Source organism: Bufo gargarizans, chromosome 8 (genome assembly GCF_014858855.1).
Source record: "Bufo gargarizans isolate SCDJY-AF-19 chromosome 8, ASM1485885v1, whole genome shotgun sequence".
NCBI classification, from domain to species: domain Eukaryota; kingdom Metazoa; phylum Chordata; class Amphibia; order Anura; family Bufonidae; genus Bufo; species Bufo gargarizans.
The window spans coordinates 75,404,883-75,429,811 of record NC_058087.1 but is presented as its reverse complement, the minus strand read 5'-3'; the positions used below and the strand labels follow the sequence as shown (position 1 = coordinate 75,429,811).

Here is a 24,929-nt window from a genome sequence, read left to right as displayed (position 1 = left end):
GGACTGTCCCTGTCATCTCCATTCTTGTACACACAGTGCTTAATTAACGCGGTGTATACAAATCAGCTAGAGGCCATGATGCTTCCTCCTCCCGACTCAGTGATCATGTATTTGCCAGGTAACTGCAGGAGCTGCAAGGGAGGTTATATTCCCCCTGCAATGGGGAGTAATGTATCAGACCCACTTAAAGAGAAATCAGAAATATTAATAATAATGTAATATTTAATGCCTGCAAAGTTATACAATAAATAAAATAATAAATAAAAAATAAAAAAAAAACAGCACTACTAGCCTCACCCACAGCAAACACAAATTATACATTCCCAATATCAAAACAACCACAAGTGCTTTGCGCTATAAAAAAAAAAAAAAAGGATTTTTTTTTTTAACGTTTTCAGTAGTATAAAATACAAACAAAAATTACTAAAATAAAAATAAAGCCCAGCTAATCTCAAGAAAAGGAGATTTACTGCTTTTAAAGTTTTTACTAAAATAAAAATGCATCTGGTCATGAACGGGGGAAAGAACCCAACACTAAGTACAAGAGAGGGAAACATTAGGAATATACAGTACAAGGCTTACCTCATTATTTGGGTCTTGGATGACTTTATACAGAGCAGACACTAGACTTTTCTTGCGATGGAGAGTTGCAGCATAAGCAGATAGCTGCGTTTCAGGTAATACCTGTTAACAGCACAACAAAAAGTTACCCCTTCAGTGACATGTCAGAGGAAGAGCATTCCCTTTACTAAACTTACATCCCGGATGGAAGATTTATATGAGGGATTGTAGTTTTTCAGCTCTTTCCTGCACAGTCCTCTGGCGTAACATACCATGCCAGGAAAGACCCTCTAATAGTAAAGCAGCCTAAAGGATGGGCTAAAGTTGCAAACTTGTGTCTCATTGGTTTCTGGGTTGGCACTATCTTTATGGCGTCCGTAGGCTCTCCTTATGATTGTGTGATTTTCTGCCACTTGTTCCAGTTTCCGCCTAAACTGAGAAGTTATTTAGCTCTATATGAAACTAGTACAGGGATTACAGCACTGATCCATAAGTTGACAGGCATCAATATTTTATCGGTGGGCGTTTAACTGATCCCCCAAAACCCCCACTGATCATCTGTTAGAAGGGCCCACAGCCTCGTCATTGCTTCATTCTTACCAACACGGTACTTTTCGTAGCAGCTGTGTTCAGCATTCATTTGAACGGGACAAAGTGACAATATTATTTACAGATAAAAAGTACATGGCACAGGTGTAGAGAGCAAAGTAAATAATGAAGAGTGCTGCGGCCCCTCAAACAGCGGACTTGTGGTGGTGTTATGGGTTGGACCCTCACTGATCTTATACTAATGGACTATCCTTTTTATTAGCCCTTTAAATATTAGATTTGTGTGTTATATCATGCAAAACATAAAATAAAATAAAAATTAAAAATTATGGAAATGTTCAAAATAAATCCCCTTGTGTTTAAGTACTGTTGCAAGTGTTGGCACCCCTGAAATCTTTCCAGAAAATGAAGTATTTCTCCCAGAACATTATTGCAGTTACACGTTTTCTTATACACTTCACAATACACACAAAGGGAATAAACACAAAAAAAACTGAAAAATAAATAAATAAAAAAGGCCAAAAATTATACAATTTCATTCAAAACTCCAAAAATGTGTCGGACTGTACTTCTTTTGATTCCCTACCAGAATGTCCATCTCTAATGTCCAGTGGTGTGGTCAGTCTCCCCGTCTTGACCCTCCTATATGTGAGAGGTGGCATCCTGTTCCTGTGCAGTCTAGCTAGAAAGAATCAGTGTACTACAGGCAGAATTTCTCTGCTGCTCTGAAGGCTTCAGGTGGGGACTCCCAAGACAGAATCCAAAGAAAACCAGGGGACACTTAGGCTACTTTAACACTAGCGGCAGGGACCTCCAGCAGGCTGTTCCGTCAGGTGAATCCATCCTGCCGCTAGTGACCGTGTGCCCCCGGACTGCCACTCCATCCCATCCCCATTGACTATAATGGGGGGGCGGTGCGGAGTTCCAGCGAGAGGCAGCCGGAATAAATGTCGGACATGTCGTAGTTTCATTCTGGCAGCCTTTTGCCGTGCCTCCGCCGGAACTCCACCCCGGGGACGGAGTGGCAGTCCGGGGGCACATGATCACTAGCGGCAGGACGGATCCGGCAGGCTGTTCACCCGACGGAACAGCCTGCCGGAGGTCCGTGCCGCTAGCCTGAAAGTAGCCCAAATCAAGAACATAACAGCAATAACCACACACAAGAGCATTTATTTAAAATGATCCCAAAAAACAAAATTGTTTTGTTGTGTGTAGGGATAAGGGCGCATTAATATGTACGAATCGATTAGTTCATCAAAAAACTGTTCTTGAACAGTTGACCCCACTGCTCATGAGGCTCTCCTCTGCCGCTTGATTGACAGGTCAGCATTGCGCCTAGGCCTGGCAATCTCATGTCTACGCTGCTGCTCAAATCAGCAGCATAAGTATAGAGGCTCTGCTGCCATTACAGCAGCAGTGGCAGTTCATGCACCGCTATCTAGATGTGTAGCTGCTCCATACCGCTCTGGTACTTTTTGTTGCCTCTTTCTCCATCTTCTGGTACCCGCACTGTTTACATCCATTGGTGGTCACATGCATGGCTCCAGCCCATGATTGGCTTCAGCGATGACGTGCTGCTTGTGGCCACATCACTACTGAAGCCATCACAGTCAGCCAGATGTAAACCGTTCAGTGAAATGGAAGATGAAGAAAGTGGAGGAGGTGAGGAGGACCAGAGTGGAGCAGATAAGTAGGAGTCTTCTGTTTCAGGGGGGCAGGCTGCAGGCACTTGCTTAAAAAAAAAAAAAAAGTTGCCAGAAGACTCCTTTAAGTTTAAAAAAATGAATTTCACCTTGTATTCCGAGAGCCATTCTTCCACAACTCCACGTTCAGATCCCAGCATCTTCTTACCACGTCCACTGCTCTCTTACTAATTAAAAACACAAAAAATGTGGTTATTTTTTACAATTATCTATATTACCAGCAGGTATGTTTTATGGACAATACAGATGATCAGAAATTACTCTGTAGTGTAAACATCTGCACTTTCATCTGGGGATGAGGAAGGGTCAGAGGCTTAAAACATAGCTTTTAATTGATTACGTCTAAAAACCTTACAATCCATCAAGCGGATATGCCAAATGCATTCTCTGAGCCACTTTTCAGCACCCCGTGATAAGGGAGCGGAAAGTGACAAACACACTACCAGATTGGCGGACACTTTTGAAAACGGGGCAAACGCAGCCTGAAAAATTATTAAGAAGCACTGGCAAATCTTTGCGATAGACACAGACATGAGCTACCAACCGGACCCTACCCACAGATCACATGGCAGACATGTACATAGCCAGAGTCTAAAAAAGACAGACAGAAAAATCTGTGGATATTTAAGGTGTGGGCTGTGTCACGTGCCCAAAAATACAGAGGTGCTTCAAAATCACTGAATTCATTAACTGTAAACATGGGGAGTAAGTCTGTAACCGGACTAATTAATTATGTAAAAATATAGCGTTTTTCACTGAAGTCCCATTCATTCTATGGGATCAGGGCTGTGTGCAAAAACGCAGAATATAGAACATGCTGCATTTTTCACGCAAAGCAGAACTGACGCTTAAAAAAAAAAAAAAAACGCTCATGTGCACAGCCCCATTGAAATGTATGGGTCAGGATTCAGCGCGGGTGCAATGCATTCACGTCGCGCATTGCACCCACGAGGAAAACTCACTCGTGTGAAAGGGGATTTAGGCAGTTTGAGATGGAGATAAAGCTGTACCCTTCAGGAAAGCGGTCAGAAGCTCATCCTATGGGAAGATGCCTCCGACTGCTTTCTCTGAAAAGGACTTCCCAGCTGATGTGCGGCTGTCAGATGATAATAGCTCAGTCAGTAATACAAGTACCTTCATTCTGGATGTAGTCAGGACTCCAGTGGAAGTGTTGATACAATTGTGCATTATGTTGTTTATCCTTTGTATATGGATAAGTGCAAGAGAAGGACATTATATCGCTATATGTATATACTACTTATTATACTTAATAAAATCATATTATAAACCTTCCTTTGAAGTGTAGCTGTAGTTTTAGTTAATGGGGTTTTTCCGAAATTCCGATATTGATGACATAGGCTCTTTGCAGACAAGCGTTTGTCACACTGTGAGTCCGCGGCGCAGCTCACGGCCTGACCTCCCAGCACTGACCGGGTCACATAGTATTTTATTGATTTAAGATGCTATGTAACCCTTTACAGTTCTGGAACGTATTGGATAACACTGGCAGCATTATGTTAGCGGACTCGCAGCGTGACAAACGCTCGTCTGCAAGGGGCCGATCAGTTGGGTGAAGAGAAGGCTGCACTCTGTGCGAGCACAGCCTTCTCCTCATTGTTTACCTGCTCGCTGTCGAGATTGCAGCGGCGAGCAGGTGTAATTACAAGCCGCCTCATTCACTTCAACGGGATGGCTCTGTAGAATACACTTGTTAGGAATGAGCCGTCTAATTAAAGTGAATGGGACGGCTTGTAATTACACCTGCTTACCTCTGCGATGTCAACAGCCAGCAGGTAAAGGGAACGCAGCGCAAGCACCTCCTTCTCTTCAACAAGCTGATCGGCAGGGGTGTCGGAAGATAGGTCACGAATATTAAAATCCCGGAAAACCCCTTTAAGAGTCTTTCTTTAAAGAGTACCAGAGCCTGACAGCTCTCTTATCAGCAAAACAAACATTAGTTTATTAGTTCACAACTAAAGACCACAAAACACCTGCATTTTCTATCAACTTCCTTCAGTTAACTGTTCAGTTTAATGGTGACCAAGCGGATTTTCAGAAAACTCATAAGATTTGCATAACCAAGACTTAATACTTCACTGCTCCGATGGTTTTACATGTTCCTGTTTTTATGCTCTGACCTGCTAGAAAGGTACATGATGCAATCTGTAGTGAATGTAATCTTCTTAACAGTGACTGTACTGGTGAGTCATAACTTCCCTTCTGATCCTCAGCTGTGTCATGTGACCAACTCTCTGATCTCCAACTGACACAGGACAGGAAGTTAGTTACTTCTCTATTTATTTCTATGAGACTGACATTGAGCATTCCATAGAAATACATAGAGTTCACGCATAAGATTCTGTGTTATTTGGAAAGTCTGATTGCTGGTCACATGACACAGCTGAGAAGCAGAAGGGAGGGGATAACTCACAAATACAGACACTGCTAAGAAAATTACATTCACTACAGATTACATCATGCACCTTTCTAGCAGGTCGGAGAATAAAATTTTTAGAGGGAGTTCTTTTTTAAAAGGGAATGTGTCACTTATACGTTTTTCTGCTTGTTAAAACCAGATACTGACACACATTGTTTCCTAATCTGTTTTCATTTTCCGATTGTATTTTCTTTTATTCTCTTTTATAAACATGATTATTGGGGCAGCCTGAGCAGTGGTTAACAGCATTTAGAGATATGCTTTACCGCAGCCACCATGGGCCATAGACACAATGGACAGGAGGGGACCACACTGACTTCTATGGGAGAGTTTTCTAGAAATGCTCTGTGACCTGTGCAGAGGTCAGGAAGGAGTAGATAGGTACTGACAATCGTCTACTGTGAATGGTGGATCCTGTGTTATCTATATACAGGTGGTATATGTCATTGTAATCCTGCCTATCATGATAATAATGAAAAGTGATCTGTACAGACCAAGAAGAGGCACCTTTTGTTAGGCTTAGAGGCCGGGGTGAAAACTGCAAGATTTAGGAGTTTTTGTGAAATATAATGACATGGAAATAAAAAAAAATATATATAATAAAAATTAAAAAAAAAACACACACATTAGAAAAAAAAAAATGTTTAACAAGAAAAACTTGACTTAAAGAGGACCTTTCACTAGAAGAAAACTTCTTAACTAACTGTACAGACATGTAGAGCGGCGCCCAGGGATCTCCGTGCACTTACTGTTATACCTGGGCGCCGCTCCGTTCTCCCGTCTTTGCCTCCGGTATCTTCATATGTTAGGCTCCACCCAGGGGAACCTGCCAACGTCTCATTCTCCCATGCTGCAGCGCTGGCCAATTGCAGCGCTCAGCTCATAGCCTGAGAGGCTTTTTTTTCTCTCAGGCTATGAGCTGAGCACTGCGATTGGCCAGTGCTGTAGCATGAGAGAAGGAGACGCCGGCAGGTTCCCCTGGGTGGAGCCTAACTATGAAGATACCGGAGGCAATAATGGGAGAACGGAGCGGCGCCCCGGTATAACAGTAAGTGCACGGAGATCCCTGGGCACCGCTCTACATGTCTGTATAGTTAGTTTAGAAGTTTTATTCTAGTGAAAGGTCCTCTTTAAATAATAAGTCATTTTCTGACGACGCATTCCCTTTAACAGTTCTGACCCCTTTAGACTTGCTAAAAGCCTATATACTGACAGCATTCTCACTGGTGCATCCCACCAATTAAGTGTGTATATATAGATATAGATATATATATATATAAAGGAAATCTGCCCACTAATGATGCGTATGAGGTTAAAGAGTATGAATTTACAGGGTTGATCTGTTGACCCTTGGCACAAGACAGACTTCGAAAAAGAAAGATGCAGCAGAACATTTTAAATATACATGAGGCCGAGTGAAAGGAGATCTTACAGGATGGAAAAAAAAAAAAAAAGGGGGGGGGGGGGGGGCCCCACAACCACTGGATGGAAAAGCCAAAACAAAATGTGCAGCACAACTAAAGACATGAAAGAAGCAATGATTTATAAAACAGTAGTAAATCTGGACACCACTGATGAGCAAATCGAGAAATTAACATTACTAGCCTATTCTTCATTGCTCCCACTGGGAGGTCTACTGCTGTGACCCCTTTATTTCTGGGAGTGACCAAAACAGTTATACAGGATTATACTTTGTCCAACTGGTTGTGAATTCAGCGTAAAGGTTTAGGCTGCAAAACTGACCGTTACTTACCATGCACAGCATAGTGTTTCATAGATATAATGTAAGTATGATTGTAGCAAGCCCTTTACCTTAGAACAGGCAAGCTCAACCTGTGGTCCTCCAGCTGTTGCAAAACTACAACTGCTGTAGGCTGTTAGGGCATGCTGGGAGTTGTAGTTTTTCAACAGTTGAAGGGCCGCAGGTTGAGCATGCCTGTCTTAGAATATGTGTCAGTTACATGGAGTGAGCAGCAGCAAAAAGGACACACTCCCCTGGGAATGGGACTCCCCTGCTAATGTGCAACTTTTCACCGTTCTCACCGTGGCAAGAGCAGGAGCAGCAGCACCAGCAGGCACAGCACATTAACCTGCATTCACATGAATTAAGACAGAAATCTATGGCAGCTAGGAGGCCTACACCTCTAGATAAATTTGGCGCATCCTCTGGCTGCAGAGTGGTAGTCAAACGCTGGTCTTGATAAATGTCCCCCTGTATGTATAAGTTAAACCCCATCCATTCTCATTGCATGGTCACAAGTACAGTAATACTACAACATGTTCATTGAAGATTCAATTAAATTACGTCTCTCGCCACTGAAGTGAAGGCCTTATTCACACAATTTTCCGTTCACCAAAAAAGTTATAATAAAAACAAACAAACAGATCAATGAAAAACAAAGAGCACATGGATAGCTTCTGTGTGCATTGCATTTGTTTCTCATTCCCATAGACTTAAATTGGAAAGTCTGAGCCGGACCCGAATAGGATATACGTTTAGTTTCTTGGATTCTGCATGTGGATCCATGAAAATAAAATAAAAAAATAATGGATGTGTGAATAGCACATTAACTTGTATGGGTTGTTTGCTGTCCATTTTTAAAACGCAGAGCACATGGAAGAGAAGAACAGTCATGTTAATAAGCCCTAACACAAGACTGTCCAGATCGAACAACCCTTTTTTTTACGAATAAACAGCGAGAAAATTCCAGCAGACAGGCCAAGGATAAAATCCAGTTTCCTTATGGTTTCCTGATAAAATCCATAGGCTGACCAGATTTGTGTTTGGCTGGATAGGTTTGGAAACTGGATTTTATCCTTGGCCTGTCTGCTGGAATTTTCTCACTGTTTATTTGCGATTGTTCCCCGGTCCGGGGTCTCCATGTACGGAGCACGGTGGGCGAGCTGAAACTTTTCTATATTTTGCTAACCCTTTTACTATGAACGACCACACTTGTCACCTGATGGCATATGGAGCAATTATTGTCTTGTAGCAGAATTACAAATGTATAGTCTAGCATGTATTTCTGGAGTACCTACAAAGCACTAGCGCTGTTTTGATTAAATTTTTACACTGCAAGGCAGAGGCTTCCACCTAGCGGTGATCCCGGTGACATCACCGGCACTAATGGGCGGTCTTTAGCGCTACCCTAGGCTGTTTTACAGGCTAAGGCAGCGCTAAAGATTATCTATTAGTTCCGGTGACATCGCCAGGCTCACTGCTAGGTGGAAACCGCCACCTAGCATGCCCATCAGAAGCCCGATGCGTCACCGGACCTGAAGAAAAGCCCTTACCCTGCACTATACAGCACAGGGCAAGGGGGAGAATCACAGCAAGAAATGCTCAGATGCTCCATTCGTAGGGGCTAAATGGGTGAAAAGGGGGGCATGTCCAGGTTCTGCTCTGAACTCAGACAACCCCATTAAAAGGGACTGTCACCACTTTCTAACCCCCACTTTTAAAACTATAGTTCTGTCCATGGAGCCCTTGTGATTACAATGGTGTTGTTATATGCGAAATCTGCTGGCTCGTTTTGATAAAAAAAACTTTTATCTAACCTGTCAATCATGAGGATAAGGTGCCCAGGGCGTTTCTCCTGGTCTGAACATGCCGCCCGCCGCCGATGGTGCCCAGCTCCTCCTCTGGTCCTTTCAGCGCCGCCTGAATGTGAAGAAATACGCCTCCGGCTCTCCCTCAGTCCCCCCTCCTTTTCTAAAATTTCGTGCGTGCGCACAGGCCTGTGCCTGATGCGCCCGTGCGGACTTTTCGATTCAGCCTCATTGAGCGAAGTGCGCATGCGCACTTCACTCAACCGCCCGATAACGCGAACACTGCCGCACGCGCGGGATCTTAGAAAAGAAGGAGGGGGGACTGAGGGAGAGCTGGAGGCGTATTTCTTCACATTCAGGCGGCGCTAATTCAAGGCAGAGGAGGAGCTGGGCACCAACGGCGGCGGCGGGCAGCATGTTCAGACCAGAAGAAACACCCTGGGCACCTTATGCTCATGATTGACAGGTTAGATAAAAGGTTTTTTTTATCAAAACGAGCCAGCAGATTTCGCATATAACAACACCATTGTAATCACAGGGGCTCCATGGACAGAACTATAGTTTTAAAAGTGGGGGTTAGAAAGTGGTGACAGAGTCCCTTTAAGGATTTGTCGCAGGATGGTGAAGGCAAGTGCCTTGCACAGATTGTAAGCTTTTAATCTGTCTACTTCTGCATTTTGTCACAAATCCCAATCAAACAATCCACAATCCTTAGTGAATACTTGTTCTGTTAGTAAGGCATTAACTTGTCTTGCACAAGGGTTTTAGGTCACTGAATATACACACAATGTGCTTTGGTTTCATGCCAACATCCGAAGTGCCTGCTGTCTGAATGAGAAGAGATCCGAGCTGTGTACGTCAGTGTAAACTCACACTTGTGATAACTACAGTCACCTTACTCCAGACCTGCAGGACTCTTACCGGAATATAGAGAAATCAGTTTTCTACATTGAGCAGTGGGAGGTGCTGGGGTTCACGTGGACTGCATTTGTTGACGTGCACAGGCATCCTTGTTGATCTAAAGTTGAAAAGAAAAAAAATATATATATCTTTATATAGAAACAAATTTAGCAAAGTCCAAGTTTATACTTGCATCGAAGGGTCCACCAGCATCCTGTGTCGTAAATTCCGTTCTTATTATATGCAGTGCTAAGGACACAGCAAGAGAACGTCCCTGACCTTATTAAAAGTCACCCTAGTATTGCTTAAAAATGTAAAGTCTGTAATTCCATACGATATTGAAAGGGGGTTTGCCAAGTTAGAAACGTATCCTCTATCCACAGGTTAAGAAGTAAGCATCTGATTGGTGGGGGTCCGACTTCTGGGACCCCCACCCATCATGAGGACGGAGGTTGCATGCCACATATAAGAAGCAAGTCACCCAATGCACCATATATGAAGCAAGTGGCGCATGTCTCCCAGTGCTCCATTCATTCTGTACGGTACTGCCACAGATGGATACAGCGCTCTTTAACTTGGCAAACCCCTTTAAGATGTCTGATAAGATCTAAACATAAGATCAAGGACACCTACCAACGATTGTACTGATGGAAATGTTCATCAGCTCCTTAAGCATAATTATTTAAAGGAAGACCATCGCCTCTAAAACTACTTTCAGAGTAAGAATACCGCCATGTATGGTAGGTGCCCCAAAACATAATCATTCCTCTAATCCAGAAGAAAGGGTTCTTTTTAGGTGTATGCAAAGAAGGGTTTTCCGTACACCATGGGCATGGGCCATTCCATTCAGTGCACCTGGCTTCAAGTCATCACTACCAGCTCTAAAATCTCAGGGACCGTCAAACAAGACGAGAGGTGCTAAGCAGCATTACTGGTGTAGCGATGGTGCACCAAACAGATAAACCGTGCCCACGTGGCACTGAAAGCCTTATTGCATTAAAATAAGAAGCATTTATCTGGATTAAAGGACTTTTCACAAGAAAGATATGGTTATGTTCCATAGCATGTCCTCAACATGCCAGTATTGAATGTGTATGGGAAGCAAATAATGTAGAGCTGCCCATGCGTATTCAACAGCTGTCGGCTGAAAGATCATTCCGCTGACCGCTATCTCTCCCGACTCCCTAAGACACTTCTGGTGGCTGCACTTGCTTAACTACAAGAGAAACGACTGATTCGGGGCCCAAGTTGAGAAGGGGCCCAGGAGCAGAATCTTTACTAGTGCAATTCAGGCCAGGCTGAGCCCCCTCCAGATACAGTCACATTGGAGGCCCATGTCTGTCATGGGTGTATACTGCAGAATATGAAGGACCTTTGAGAAATAGTAATGGTAGGCTAAAGGACCTTTGATGATGTCACATGATTGCAGGTCCTTTAGCCTCCAAAAGACACCAGAGGAGGAGGAGAACCTGCAGCCTGTAAGTGTGTGTGTTTATCTGCTTATTCTGTATATTCAGGATATCGCACCAGTGTCCTAAATATTTGGTTATTAGTAGTGTTATATATGTTAAGAAAAAGAGCACTTCTACTCCTATCCAGATATTTAATTCTGAGTTACTGATTATAGATATATATATATATATATATATATATATATACATATATACATATACACACACACACACACACACACACACACACACACAGTGGATATAAAAAGTCTACACACCCCTGTTAAAATGTCAGGTTTCTATGCTGTAAAAAAATGAGACAAAGATAAATCATTTCAGAACTTTTTGGACCTTTAATGTGACCTATAAACTGTACTATTCAATTGAAAAACAAACAAACAGAAATCTTTTAGGTGGAGGGAAGAAAACAAATAAATAAATAAATAAAATAATGTGGTTGCATAACTGTGCACTATAACTGGGGATGTAGCTGTGCTCAGAATTAAGCAATCACATTCAAAATGATGTTAACTAGGAGTCAGCATACACCTGCCATTATTTAAAGTGCCTCGGATTAACCCCAAATAAAGTTCAGATGCTCTAGTTGGTCTTTCCTGAAATTTTCTTAGTCGCATCCCACAGCAAAAGCCATGGTCCACAGAGAGCTTCCAAAGCATCAGAGGGATCTCATTGTAAAAGCCTAGGTATCAGTCAGGAGAAGGGTACAAAAGAATTTCCAAGGCATTAGATATACCATAGAACACAGTATAGAAAATATGGCACAACAGTGACATTAACAAGAACTGGACATCCCTCCAAAATTGATGAAAAAAGACGAGAAGAAAACTGGTCTGGGAGGCTACATCAACATTAAAGGAGCTGCAGGAATATCTGGCAAGTACTGGCTGTGTGGTACATGTGACAACAATCTCCCGTATTCTTCATATGTCTGGGCTACGGGGTAGAGTGGCAAGACGAAAGCCTTTTCTTACGAAGAAAAACATCCAAGCCAGGCTACATTTTGCAAAAACACATCTGAAGCCTCCCAAAAGCATATGGGAAAAGGTGTTCTGGTCTGATGAAACCAAGGTTGAACGTTTTGGCCATAATTCCAAAAGATATGTTTGCGCAAAAACAACACTGCACATCACCAAAAGAACACCATACCCACAGTGAAGCTGGTGGTGGCAGCATCATGCCAAGGGGCTGTTTTTCTTACATCACAGAAACCTGACATTTTAACAGGGGTGTGTAGACTTTTTATATCCGTGTGTGTGTGTGTGTGTATATATATAAATAAATATAAACCGGAATTAGACTTACCGGTAATTCTATTTCCATGAGATCATCACGACGGCATACAAGGAGATTGACCCCTGACCTCTGTAGGGGCAGGAACAGAGAAAGGTTAAATACCCTCCTCCCACCACCAACACCAGTGTTTCCAAAATCACACAGAGCAACCCGGTGGTGGAGAACAGTAAAAAACAAGAAAAAAGGTATTACTCCATACCTTCTAGAGACCTGGGTAGGTCAAATAAATTGAATCAAGGGAGGGAATAACGTGCCGTCGTGATGATCTCATGGAAATAGAATTACCGGTAAGTCTAATTCCGGTTTTTCCATAGCATCATCACGACGGCATACAAGGAGATATAAAAAATATATCAGTTAAGGGGGGGCTACAGCCTGGAGGACTTTTCGCCCAAAGGACAGATCAGATGATCTGGAAAGATCCAGGCGATAGTGCTTTATAAAAGTATGAATGCTGGACCAAGTGGCAGCACGACAGATTTCCTCCAGAGAAGCCCCAGCTCTCTCAGCCTGAGAGGAGGACATGGCCCGGGTGGAATGGGCCCTAATGTGGACTGGACATGTAAGATTTTGTAGTTGATAACAAAGACTAATAGTTTCTTTGAGCCATCTGGCTATAGATGACCGGGAGGCTTTCTGGCCCTTAAGTCTTCCTCCGAAGAGAACTAGTAGGCTGTCCGACTTCCTAAACTTTTTCGTCACAGAGATATAGTTTAAGACTGCCCGTCTAACATCCAGAGAGTGAAATGTGGCTTCTTTGTCATTAGCAGGGTGTTGACAAAAGGAAGGTAGGGTAACTTCCTGGCTCCGATGAAAATTTGATACCACTTTGGGGAGAAACCCCGGATCCAGACGGAGAATTAATCTATCATCTAGAATACGGAGGTAGGGTTCCCTGATCGATAGGGCTTGCAATTCTCCTACTCTGCGGGCCGAAGTTATCGCAATTAAGAAGGCCGTTTTCAAGGACCATAACTTTATAGGACAGTCAGACATGGGCTCAAAGGGCGGTAAGGTAAGGCCTGTAAGAACGATGTTCAGATCCCAGGAAGGGACACGAGCGGTGATCGTTGGGCGGAGCCTCGTCGCTGCCTTGATGAATCTTTTGATCCAACGATGACCGGCTATATCTTGGTCAAAAAAACAAGCTAGGGCTGAGATCTGGACCTTCAAGGTAGAGGGCCTAAGTCCCAGATCTAGACCTCGCTGTAGGAAGTCCAGTATTCTTTGGATGTTAGGTTTATGTAAATGTGGCGATTCATCCCCACTCCAAGAACAAAAACGTCTCCAGATCTTAAGGTAAATCGCTGACGTTACCTTCTTCCTGGAAGCTTTCAGAGTAGCAATAACTTTGTTTGATAGTCCCTGAAGTTTCAGGGTTTGGAACTCAGGATCCAAGCTGCTAATTTCAGAAACTGCGGGTTTGGGTGTAGAACTGGGCCCTGCTGGAGTAGGTCCTCCCGTACCGGAAGGGGCCATGGATCCTGTAGAGAAAGTCTCTGGAGAGATGAGAACCAACTTCTCTTTGGCCACAGGGGAGCGATCACAATCACCGTGACCTTGTCCTGGAGAACTTTCTGCACCACCTTCGGGATTAGAGGAAGTGGAGGGAAGGCATAGCATAGGTTCCAATGCCAATGGACGGCGAAGGCGTCTAATGTATGAGGCCTGTCCCTGGGGTTTAGGGAACAGAATGTTTCCACTTTTGAGTTGGCCCTGGTGGCGAACAGATCTACGTCGGGCAACCCCCATTTCCTTACCACTAACCTGAAGACTTCTGGACTTAGAGACCACTCTGTGTGATCGATCCTGTGGCGGCTGAGAAAATCTGCTTCTTGATTTAGTATCCCCTTCAGGTGAACTGCCGACACAGAGGCCACCTTCTGTTCTGCCCAAGCAAAGATCTTTGTTGCCAGTGCCTGAAGGGTTACGGACCGGGTTCCCCCTTGATGGGAGAGGTAGGCAATGGCTGTAGTGTTGTCCGATAGTACCTTTATATGATGATGACACAACATTTCCTCTGCCGCCCTCAATGCTTCCCAGACTGCTCTCAGCTCCCTGAAATTCGATGATTGGGATCTGATCGAATCTGGCCAAGTGCCCTGAAATATACGGTCCCCGACCTTTGCGCCCCAGCCGGACAGACTTGCGTCTGTTATTACCTGCAACTGGGGAGTCTTCTGCCAGGGATTTCCCCGAGATAGGTTCTCGTGGTTTTTCCACCAATTCAGGGACTGCAGAATCCGAGATGGAGGACTTACTTGGCGATCTAGAGAGGATTGGCACCTGTTCCAGACACTCAGTATCCAGGACTGAAGGGGTCTGAAGTGTATTTGACACCAGGGGACTGCCGGAATACAAGATGTCAGCAGACCCAGCATGCTCATCGCCTCTCTGATAGAGCAAGATCTTCTCTTTTGAAAGGACCTGACCTTTTGTCGGAGAATTGATATTTTGTCCTGAGGTAGGAACACTGCTTGCTTTCGGGAGTCCAGGATCATCCCTAAGAAACGAACCTCCCTTGAGGGGGTGAGGACGGACTTTTCCTCATTTACGATCCACCCCAGGTCGTCTAGGATGGAGAGAAAGACCTTCAGATTTGAATTGATTTGTCTGCGACTTTCGCTGACCAGAAGGAAATCGTCCAAATAGGGGATTATCATGAGTCCCTGTCTTCGGGCGAAGGCAACCATCTCTACCACCACTTTGGTAAATATTCTTGGGGCAGACGAAATCCCGAAGGGAAGGGCTCTGAACTGGTAGTGATGGACGTTTCCTGATATATCCCGGATTGCAAACCGGAGAAAACACTGGGAGCTGGCATGAATGGGAATATGGTAATAAGCGTCTCGCAGGTCTATAGTGCACATGAAGACGTCTTTGCTTAACAGAGGGATTGTAGATGTTAGGGTCTCCATCCTGAATTTCTGATAACGGATGAATTTGTTTAGAGGTTTCAGGTTTATGATCGTCCGAAAGGTACCTTCTTTTTTCCTGATTAAAAATAAAGTTGAATAAAAACCCTTGCCTCTTTCTAGAGGTGGGACCAGAGAGATTACGTTCATCTGAAGAAGTTTCTGGACTCCTTGCCAAAGGTTCATTTGGAACCGTGTCAGAGAAAATTTGTTTGGGGGTCTTGAAGACCACTCTATCTGATAGCCTGTACCGACTACCTTGGAAATCCAGGGGTTCTGCGAGATGGATTCCCATGACCCCAGGAATCTTGAGAGTCTTCCCCCCACTCGGCCGTCATTGCTTATCTGAAGGTTTTTGCTGGGAGAAGGACTGACCTCTTCCTCCTTTTGGGTAACTCCAACGCCCTGATTTCCCTTTTCCCCTGTAGCTCTTTTCTTGACCCGAGGGGGGGCGAAAAGGGTACCGGCGTTTGGAAGGGCGATCTTCCGGAAACCCTTTCTTCTTATCCGCGGCCTTCTCTAGGATCTTATCTAGCACCGGGCCAAACACGTATTCTCCGGAAAAGGGGATGGAGCATAGCTTTAGCTTAGATGTCTTATCCCCCGACCAACACTTCATCCAGAGGGCTCTCCTAGCTGCATTGGAGAGTGCTGCATCTCTGGCGGAAAACCGAACTGATTCGGCAGAGGCATCCGCCAGGAAAGCCGTGGCCGATTTTAAAAGGGGAAGAGACTCCAGAATCTGCTCCCTAGACGCTCTGTCTTTAATATGAGTTTCCAATTCTCCCAACCAAAGATACATGGACCGGGCGACTGAAGTAGCCGCAATATTGGTTTTAACGTTAAACATGGACGCCTCCCAGGATTTCCTGAGGAGACTGTCCGCCTTACGGTCCATCGAATCTTTGAGTTGGGAGGCATCCTCGAATGGAAGGGACGTCTTTTTGTTCACTTTGGCCACCTGCACATCAATCTTGGGAATTTCATTAAAAATTTTAGATTCCTCCGGATCAAATAGTAACCTATTTTTGAACGTTGCCGGGACTCCCAGTCGTTTTTCTGGGTCTGTCCACTCATCAAGGATCATATCCCTAATGTTTTCATTGATGGGAAACACACGGGTCTTCTTAACCCTCAGGCCCCCAAACATCTCCTCTTGTACCGAATGGGTACGTTGTACCTCCTCCACACCCATGGTTGACCTTACGGCCTTCAGAAGGTCGGATATTTCTTCCGTAGAAAAATAATATCTACGTCCATCGTCGTCTGAGTCAGAGACTCTCTCCCCCTCCTCCCAAGACTTAACAGAGTGGGCACTTTCCTCCGCAACGACTTCTATATCAGAGGGGGATGGGGATCTAGCCCGCTTTTTCTTTGGTTGCGGCAAATCGGGGGGATTAGCGGACAGGTGGGCCAGGGATGAACGGATCTCCTCCTGAATCATAGTTTTTAATTCCTCTTTTAGGGAGGGTGCCTCATCCCGTACGATATTTGAGATACAAGGTTTGCACAATTTTTTGGGGTAGCCGTCAGGGAGTCTACTAGAGCAGGAGACACATTTGAGTGACTTCCCCATCTTTTTCGGGGTTTCTTTTGCCTAAAAGAGATGAAACGGCAAGTATAAGGAATATGACCCACCAAGAGGAGGGTGGGGCACGCGGGTGGATGTAGGGGCCTGCGCCCTGCCGTAGCTGCACTGAGCGTGGAGCAAGAGCCCCCTCCTCCTCCCCCCCCCCCCCCTATATCATCGTGGGAGAGGGGGATCAACAGACTCCCTGACCCATTCATAAATACCCCCGAAGGGGACTCACAGTTAGCAGTGCTGGCGGCGGCTCAGCTCTGGGGGACCGCTCCGGTACCGACATGGTCGCTTCTTCCCAAAAGGTAAGGGTACCGCACAGTGGGGGACCGATCCTGGGAGCGTTTGTCCGGAGCAGGCCTCGGTTTTTAAATTAGGCTCCATGCTGCCGCCACTGACGTCACTTCCGGGTCGCCGGGCGTGACGTCATACATATGCGCCCAATGCGCCGGCGCGCACCCAGCTGCCGCTGATGCCGGTGGGGAGACTGCGCCGGGGAACAGGCCCCGAAAATCGGGACGAGGTAGAGCCCCACACCCCTGCCCAGCGTTAGTACTGGACCGCGGGAGGGCAGGGGGACGCCATGCAGGATGCCGGCGATTTCTTAAGGTATCCACGCTGAATTCCTAGCTTCATCTCCCTGCATACAGGGAGACCTTTCTCTGCCCTGTCCTCTGTAGGGACAGGAAACACTGGTGTTGGTGGTGGGAGGAGGGTATTTAACCTTTCTCTGTTCCTGCCCCTACAGAGGTCAGGGGTCAATCTCCTTGTATGCCGTCGTGATGATGCTATGGAAATATATATATATATATATTCGTGTCCTAAATATCTAGATATGAACAGTAATGCTCTTATTTTACACATTTTTCCTCGGGCGAGTGACGACATTCATCTTTCACAAGGCCTAGGAGCAGATCAGCCCCATAGAAGTGAATAGGGCTGAGCTGCAATTCCAATCAACAGCTGCTATACAATGTACGGCGCTGTGCTTGGTCAGTTGAAAGAAGGCATCACCACTGTTTCTCAAAACAGCTGATCGGTGGGGTCTCAGGTATCAGACCCCCACCGATCAGATACTAATGACCTATGCAGAGGATCTCAGAAAACCCTCTAAAGGCTATTTTCACACTAGCAGTAATATTTTCCGTTCTGTTCTCATACCGCGGTTTGCTTTCAGTCCTGGGATGTGGAGCAAGACTGATCCGTCATGACCCACAATGCAAGTCAATGGGGATTGACACAATCTGACACCATAGAAAACTGATCCGTCTTAGCAATGTAAAAGATAATACAACTGGATCCATTCATAACGGATGCAGATGGTTGTATTATCAGTAACATAAGTGTTTTTGCTGAACCCTGCCGGATCCAGCAAACACGCTAGTGTGAAAGTAGCCCAATTCTTCATTCCCCTCCCAGGACTCCTGGCTGAAAGGGAATATACTGGTATGTCCTAATATCACTGCATAAAATCCTCCCTGCAAGAAACAAACTCATTGAGAGCATGATCATATAAATGGTTACTACAGATGTCTATCATTCTTCCCCCCAAATTCCATTAGAATAATAAATGAAATCTGAGAACAAAGCTGCAGTGCGGAGCTGCTCCATCCAGATCATTGTATTTTGCAGATTTGTCTTATTAGAGATGGATATAATTAATAAGATTACATTTCCTTTTATACGACTACAAATGTAGGACAAAACCCAACTCAGAGCTAGAAATATAGAGCAGTACTATGTCTTATTTATTACACAATATTCTACTTTTTATTTTCTTTTAAATTTTGCATAAAATGCATCAAATCACCTACAAAGGAGCATCTATACACACTGGTTTTATAATGGTTTTGGAGCGATTTTCGTTTTAAACATACCCTGCTGTGTTATTCCAAACATGCTGTATTTCTGCCCGTTTTCAGCCACTTGCTAAAAAGTTGTATAATATGCAAGTTATACATGCCAAAAATACACATGAAAAACACTGTGAACATACCCTAAAAAAATGCCTGATAAGTTAGCAGTGAGCAAATGGGTGGTGGTGGTGGGGGGGTTGCAGTCAGTCGCAGCACACGGTGATGTGGTAGATCTCCTCTAAATTGCACCATAAACATAATATGTGGCTGAAACGCGCCACCCTCCCCTTAAATATTACCTGCACTGTCGTGACCTGGAGACCATTGTTTTCTGCCTAGTTGTTAAGGGATAACTGTCATATTGTCATAAATTTTTTAGCATATGTTACTGCTGCAGCAGCATTATGCATAAAGCAATCTTTAGTTTCTTCACATACAACTGTTTTCCTTGAGTTTTCTCCTTCGTTACGGCTGTTTTGAATCCTACATTATGAGGACCTTCTCAAGATGGCCCCTCTGCCGTTTCTCTAAGGCCAAAACTGCATTCCCTCAGCCAACCAGATTGGATTACTGAGAGACAAATAAACTGGCTGACATTAGCAATGGGCAAATGTCAGCTGAACATAACTATATTAGTGCCATCTCACTGCCTGCCGCCTTTATTGAGAAAAACGAACTTTTATAATATGCTAATTAGCCTCTAGGAGCAGTTTGGGGCGTTGCACCTGCTCCAAGAGGCTCCGTTTGCCCACCTCTTTTCACGCCCTTCTTCTCTTGATGGACAGGGCCAGGGCGGCGCTGCTCTCCTCCCGCAGGCCGTGTCTACTAAGAAAATCTTGCGCCTGCGCCGTCCTATTCAGTATTCGGCGCAGGAGCAGTGAGGGAAGGACGCTCGGCAGCTGCTGGCTTCCTCACTGCGCCTGCGCTAAATAAGTCACAGTGAGGAAGCTGGCTGCCGAAGAACGTCCTTCTGAACGGGAAAGCGTGTGATTTTCTTAGTAGACATGGCCGGCAGCACTGCCCGTGAAAAGAGGTGGGTTAACGGAGCCTCTTAGAGCAGGTGCAACTCCCCCCTGCTCCTAGAGGCCAATTAGCATATTATAAAGCCTCATTCACACGTCAGTGTTCGGTCAGTGATTGTGATCCAAAACCAGGTGCGACTCTAAACACCGAACAGGTGCAGATCTTTCCATTATACCCGATGTCTGTGGAGGCTCCAATCCTGGTTTTGGCTCAAATACCCAGATGGAAATCACTGACCAAAACACTGATGTGTGAATGAGGCTTAAAAGTTCGTTTTTCTCAATAAAGTCTTTAGGCAGGGAGATGGCACTAATATAGTTATGTTCAGCTGACATTAGCACATCGTTAATGTCAGCCAGCTTAATACCCATTTTTCAGGTGACAGAAACCTTTTAAGGGAGCAGTGGAAAGGGACAGAGGACATTAATGAAAGCTGTTATTATAAGGTAATTACAGATCGTTTGGCAATCATTGACAGACTAACTCAGGTATACATGCCTAGCTCTAATAAATTAGCAAAAAATAAATAAATGACAGTTATCCTTTAAACAAGCCAGAGCACAGATGCATACGACTTGATCCAAGCTAGATTAAGAGGGAATTACAAAGACAAATCCTATTACCCCTTCCCCATCTTCAAGGGGGCCAATTGTTCCCTCTGAAGACAAATAACGAAGACCATGCAAGAAGCTGCAGCCAGCTTTTCTCTGTTGAATGGGTTAATAGCTTATCCACTTCACAAGTAGGAATATTTTGGGCCTGGTTTCCCAGAATAACATTTCCTTGCAATGCTAGAATGAAGCGGCTCCAGCATTGCTGAACACCATCAATCAGCTTCTGCTGTGGTGGAAAGTTCTGCTGGAAAATGGTTGATTAGCATAGACATACCTTAAAGAGGACCTTTAACTTGGATATCTATAATCTAATTATCCTACCTTATAGTGTGTCCCTCAGTGATGTCTTGGCAATGTATTTATTTTTCTAAAGAACCCCCTGTATCTTTTGTCGCCTCATTTGCTAATGAGGCGACTTGGGTATACTAGGCGTGGACTTGAAGTTCTCCTGGGCGCGGTTATCTTCTCACGAGAACTTGAGCTCCTGCTCCCTGGCTAAGAGCGGGGGAACTCTGATTGGATGCGCTCGCAGCCATAGAGAAGATAAAACGCGCCCAGGAGAACTTCAAGTCCACACCTAGTATAACGAAGTCGCCTCATTAGCATGAGGCGCCAAAAGATACGGGGACCACAGCAAACGAACGGGGGGTTCTTTAGAAATATTTTTTTTTTTTTTGCCAAGACATCACTGGGGGTCGCACTATAAGGTAGGATAATAATTAGATTATAGATATCCAGGTGAAAGGTCCTCTTTAAAGGGTTATCCAATCCTACAAAATAAAATATATGCTGGGCCCCCACGCTGAATATACTTACCCGGGTCCCCGCTCCGTTTCTCCCCGTGCATGGATGAAAACATCAGATGTCGGGGGGAGGGGCCAATGGCAGGTCGGGGACAAGCCTTCCTGGCGTCACCCGCGATGCTAGGGAGGCTCGTCCCCCCGTCCCCGTCTGCTATTGGCAGGCTAATCAGCTGTCCTGCAGTAGCTCTAAAACTATACCTACACGGCTTTAAGTCTACTGTGTAATGGAGGGAACTGCTTACAACAGCGTTGCTCCAACTGATGTGATTGAGAGCAGCGCTGCAGTTACCTGCTCTGTCCGCAACACAAGGGACGGCGCTGCGCAGGTTCAGTGCTGGAGCTACTAAGAAACCGCTGATTGGCAAAAGTGCAGGGTGTTGGACCCTGGCCAAATAGATATTATAAAAATCCTGGACAAGCCCTTTAAAAGCTATGTACATCTTTGGAGTCAATTTTTCTTTATGATTGCATTTAACTTATTTTTGGCTAAAAATCATATTCAATTGGCCTTATTAATTAAAAATATTGCTGTTCAGTCACAAAGGGTTAACTGTTTTTCTAACTGTGACTGGTACTTTCACTTTGTGGTCATCTAATTACCTTTATTTCTAAACTACTGAAAGGTCATAAACACTTTATCAGTAAGATAAGGATTGAGCTTTTAATGAGCGTTTATAAGGGCAGAAAGCAGAGATAAGGAGTCCATCTGCTCCTCAGATGACGGAAAGGACAAAAAAAATCCACAGGCAGCTAGTAGAGCATGTCAGTTCTGTACAGAAAAAAGGATATTTAAAATAAGTACAATGCAATAATAAAAAAAAAATTGCCCCCAAAAGGTGTACATAGCCTTTAACCACCTCACATCAGCCCATACGATATAAATGTCCTATGGGTGGATGTTTCTCTCTGAATGGAGGTTCTGAAACATCCATTCAGAGATGGCAGCTGCACGCTAATCATGCAGCTGACGAACGTGGGGCCCACTGTCAGTGACAACAGGGCACCTCAAGGAGAATGCAGGGGGAAGTTAAATGTCAACTAGAGGTCTTGTATGACGTTATGGCGGATGCAAAGTTTAAAAAAAATAAAAATAAAATATTAAGTGTTAAAAAAAAAAAAAAAGAAGATTACAAATGTAAAAAAAATTCCCTAATTAAGTAATAAATAAAAAAAAATAGAAAAGAGACATATTTGGTATTGCCGCGTCCATAACGATCAGCTCTATAAATATATCACATGACCCAACCAGCCTGATAAACACCATAAAAAAAATTATAAAATAGCTCTCAGAACATGGAGACATAAAATTTTTTTTTGCTTCAAAAATGCTATTATTGTGTTAAAAGTAAAATAAAAAAAAAGTATACATATTAGGTACTGCCACATCTGTAACAACCAGCTCTATAAACATCATCTAACCCCTCAGGACACCGTAAAAAAAAAAAATAAAAACAGTGCCAAAAAAGCAATTTTTTGTCACCTTAGATTACAAAAATTGCAACACCAAGCGATCAAAAAGGCCCAGGCCACCCAAAATAGTATAAATCAAACAGTCACCTCATACTGCAAAAAATAAGACCCTACCTAAGACAATAGGTCAAAAAAAAAAAAAAGCCACTGACAATGGAGACACTAAAATATGTTGTTTTTTTCTTTTGCTTCAAAACTGCTATTATTGTGTTAAAGTGAAAAAAATAAAATAAAAAAGTAGCCATATTAGGTATCGCCGCATCCGTAACAACCAGCTCTATAAAAATATCACATGACCAAATAAAAACTGCCAAAAATCAAGTGCAACACCAAGCGATCAAAAAAGGCATATGCCCCCCAATATAGTACCAATGAAACGTCACCTCATACTGCAAAAAATGAGACCCTAATTAAGACAAATCGGTCAAAAAATAAAAAGCTATGGCTCTCAGACTATGGAGACACAAAAACATAATTTTCTTTTGTTTCAAAAATGCTATTGTGTAAAACTTTAATAAATAAGAAAAAGTATACATATTAGGTATTGCCATGTCTGTAACAATCTGCTCTATAAAAAGGTCACTTGACCTAACCTCTCAGGTGAACGCTGTAAAAATAAATAAATAAAAACTGTGCTAAAACAACCAATTTTTTGGTTACCTTGCCCCATACAGTGTAAAAATGAATGATCAAAAAAATCATATGTATCCAAAAATGGTACCAATAAAAACGTCAACTCTTCCTGCAAAAAATGAGCCCCTGACAAGACGATCGGCAGGAAAAAATAAATAAATAAAAAAATAAAATAAAATATATGGCGCTCAGAAATGGAGACACAAAAACATAAAAAAAAATGCTTTATTATGTAAAACTGAAAAAAAAGAAACTAGACATATTTGATATCATTGCGTCCGTAACAACCTGCTCTATAAAAATAGCAAACGATTCACCCTGTCAGATGAATGTTGTAAAAAATAAACAGTGCCAAAACAACCATTTTTTTGTTACCCTGCCTCACAAAAAAACATAGTACAGAGCAATTAAAAATAATATGTACCCCAAAATAGTACCAATAAAACTGGCACCTTATCCCCTAGTTTCCAAAATGGGGTCACTTTTGGGGAGTTTCTACTGTAAGGGTGCATCGGGAGGGGGGTCTTCAAATGGGACATGGCATCTAAAAACCAGTTCAGCAAAATCAAAAAAATTACTTTAAGGGCGCTTGACACATAACACTACTTGTGATCCATTTGTAGTCTAAATGCACAAAACAAATCAACCATAAACTGTTGAGCGCATATAATATCATCGCTATTCATAGATGTAAATTTTGCATATGCTCTTGGAAATGGTTGTACAGACGGCAATGTCCAGATGACACTCAATATAACAATGCAGGATGTTGTAGCAATGGTGGTTATTTTTCCCCCATAAAGAAAATACATCTAAAAAAAATAATGCAATTCACCCGTACAAAGGAAAAACACACCACAAAAAAAAAAAAAAAAAAAAAAAAAAAAAAAATTGGTTTTAAGGAATCCTTTAGGGAATCTGTCACCCCGATTTTGGCCTATTATCTACAGCAGCGTTTCCCAACCAGCGAGCCTCCAGCTGTTGCAAAACTACAACTCTTAGCATGCCCGCACAGCCTAAGGCTGTGCGGGCATGCTGGGAGGTGTAGTTTCGAAACAGCTGGAGGCACACTGGTTGGGAAACACTGATCTACAGTACATGGTTATTTTCCTACTGCCCCCGTTACCCACGCTGCCAACGATCAGAGATGCACTGAAATAGACAGTCAGGACTGCTTGCTAACATAATGGAGAGGACTCATGTACACATGCACAGCGTTCTTGACAATGCATTTGAGTGCAGCTCTGAGCGCTGACAGCGGGGGAACAGGGAGCAGTAAGAAAATAAAATGTAGTGACCCGGACTCCTTATCTGCAGCACTACCCATTTATTATTGTAGATAAAAGAGAAAAAAAAAGAAAAAAAGAAAAATCAGGGTGACAGATTCCCTTAAAGACTACTTGCAGACGGTGCGGAGTATGCATAATGGACTTTTTTCCGTCAAAAATAACAGATCTTAGACGGAAATGGCTAAAACAGATGCCAAATCCGCATAAATGAGCATAATGTATGCTTAAAACACAGGATCCATTTTTTCAGGTCAGAAGAAGGTAAAAATAAATGGTGATGTGA

General features: G+C 43.6%; 1 protein-coding gene across 3 annotated transcripts in view; it reads right to left on the bottom strand.

The window, feature by feature from the left end:
• The window catches only part of FAM126B (family with sequence similarity 126 member B), a 103,947-nt gene that overhangs the window by 41,687 nt on the left and 37,331 nt on the right, over positions 1-24,929 (bottom strand). For all 3 annotated transcript variants that reach the window (XM_044304975.1, XM_044304974.1, XM_044304976.1), the window contains 3 exons: positions 9,721-9,817; positions 2,903-2,980; positions 583-684 (listed from right to left, as the gene is read on the bottom strand). In XM_044304975.1, the coding sequence (XP_044160910.1) occupies positions 583-684; positions 2,903-2,953 (153 nt within the window). In that variant the 5' untranslated portion in view covers positions 2,954-2,980; positions 9,721-9,817. The remainder of the gene's footprint in view (positions 1-582; positions 685-2,902; positions 2,981-9,720; positions 9,818-24,929) is intronic.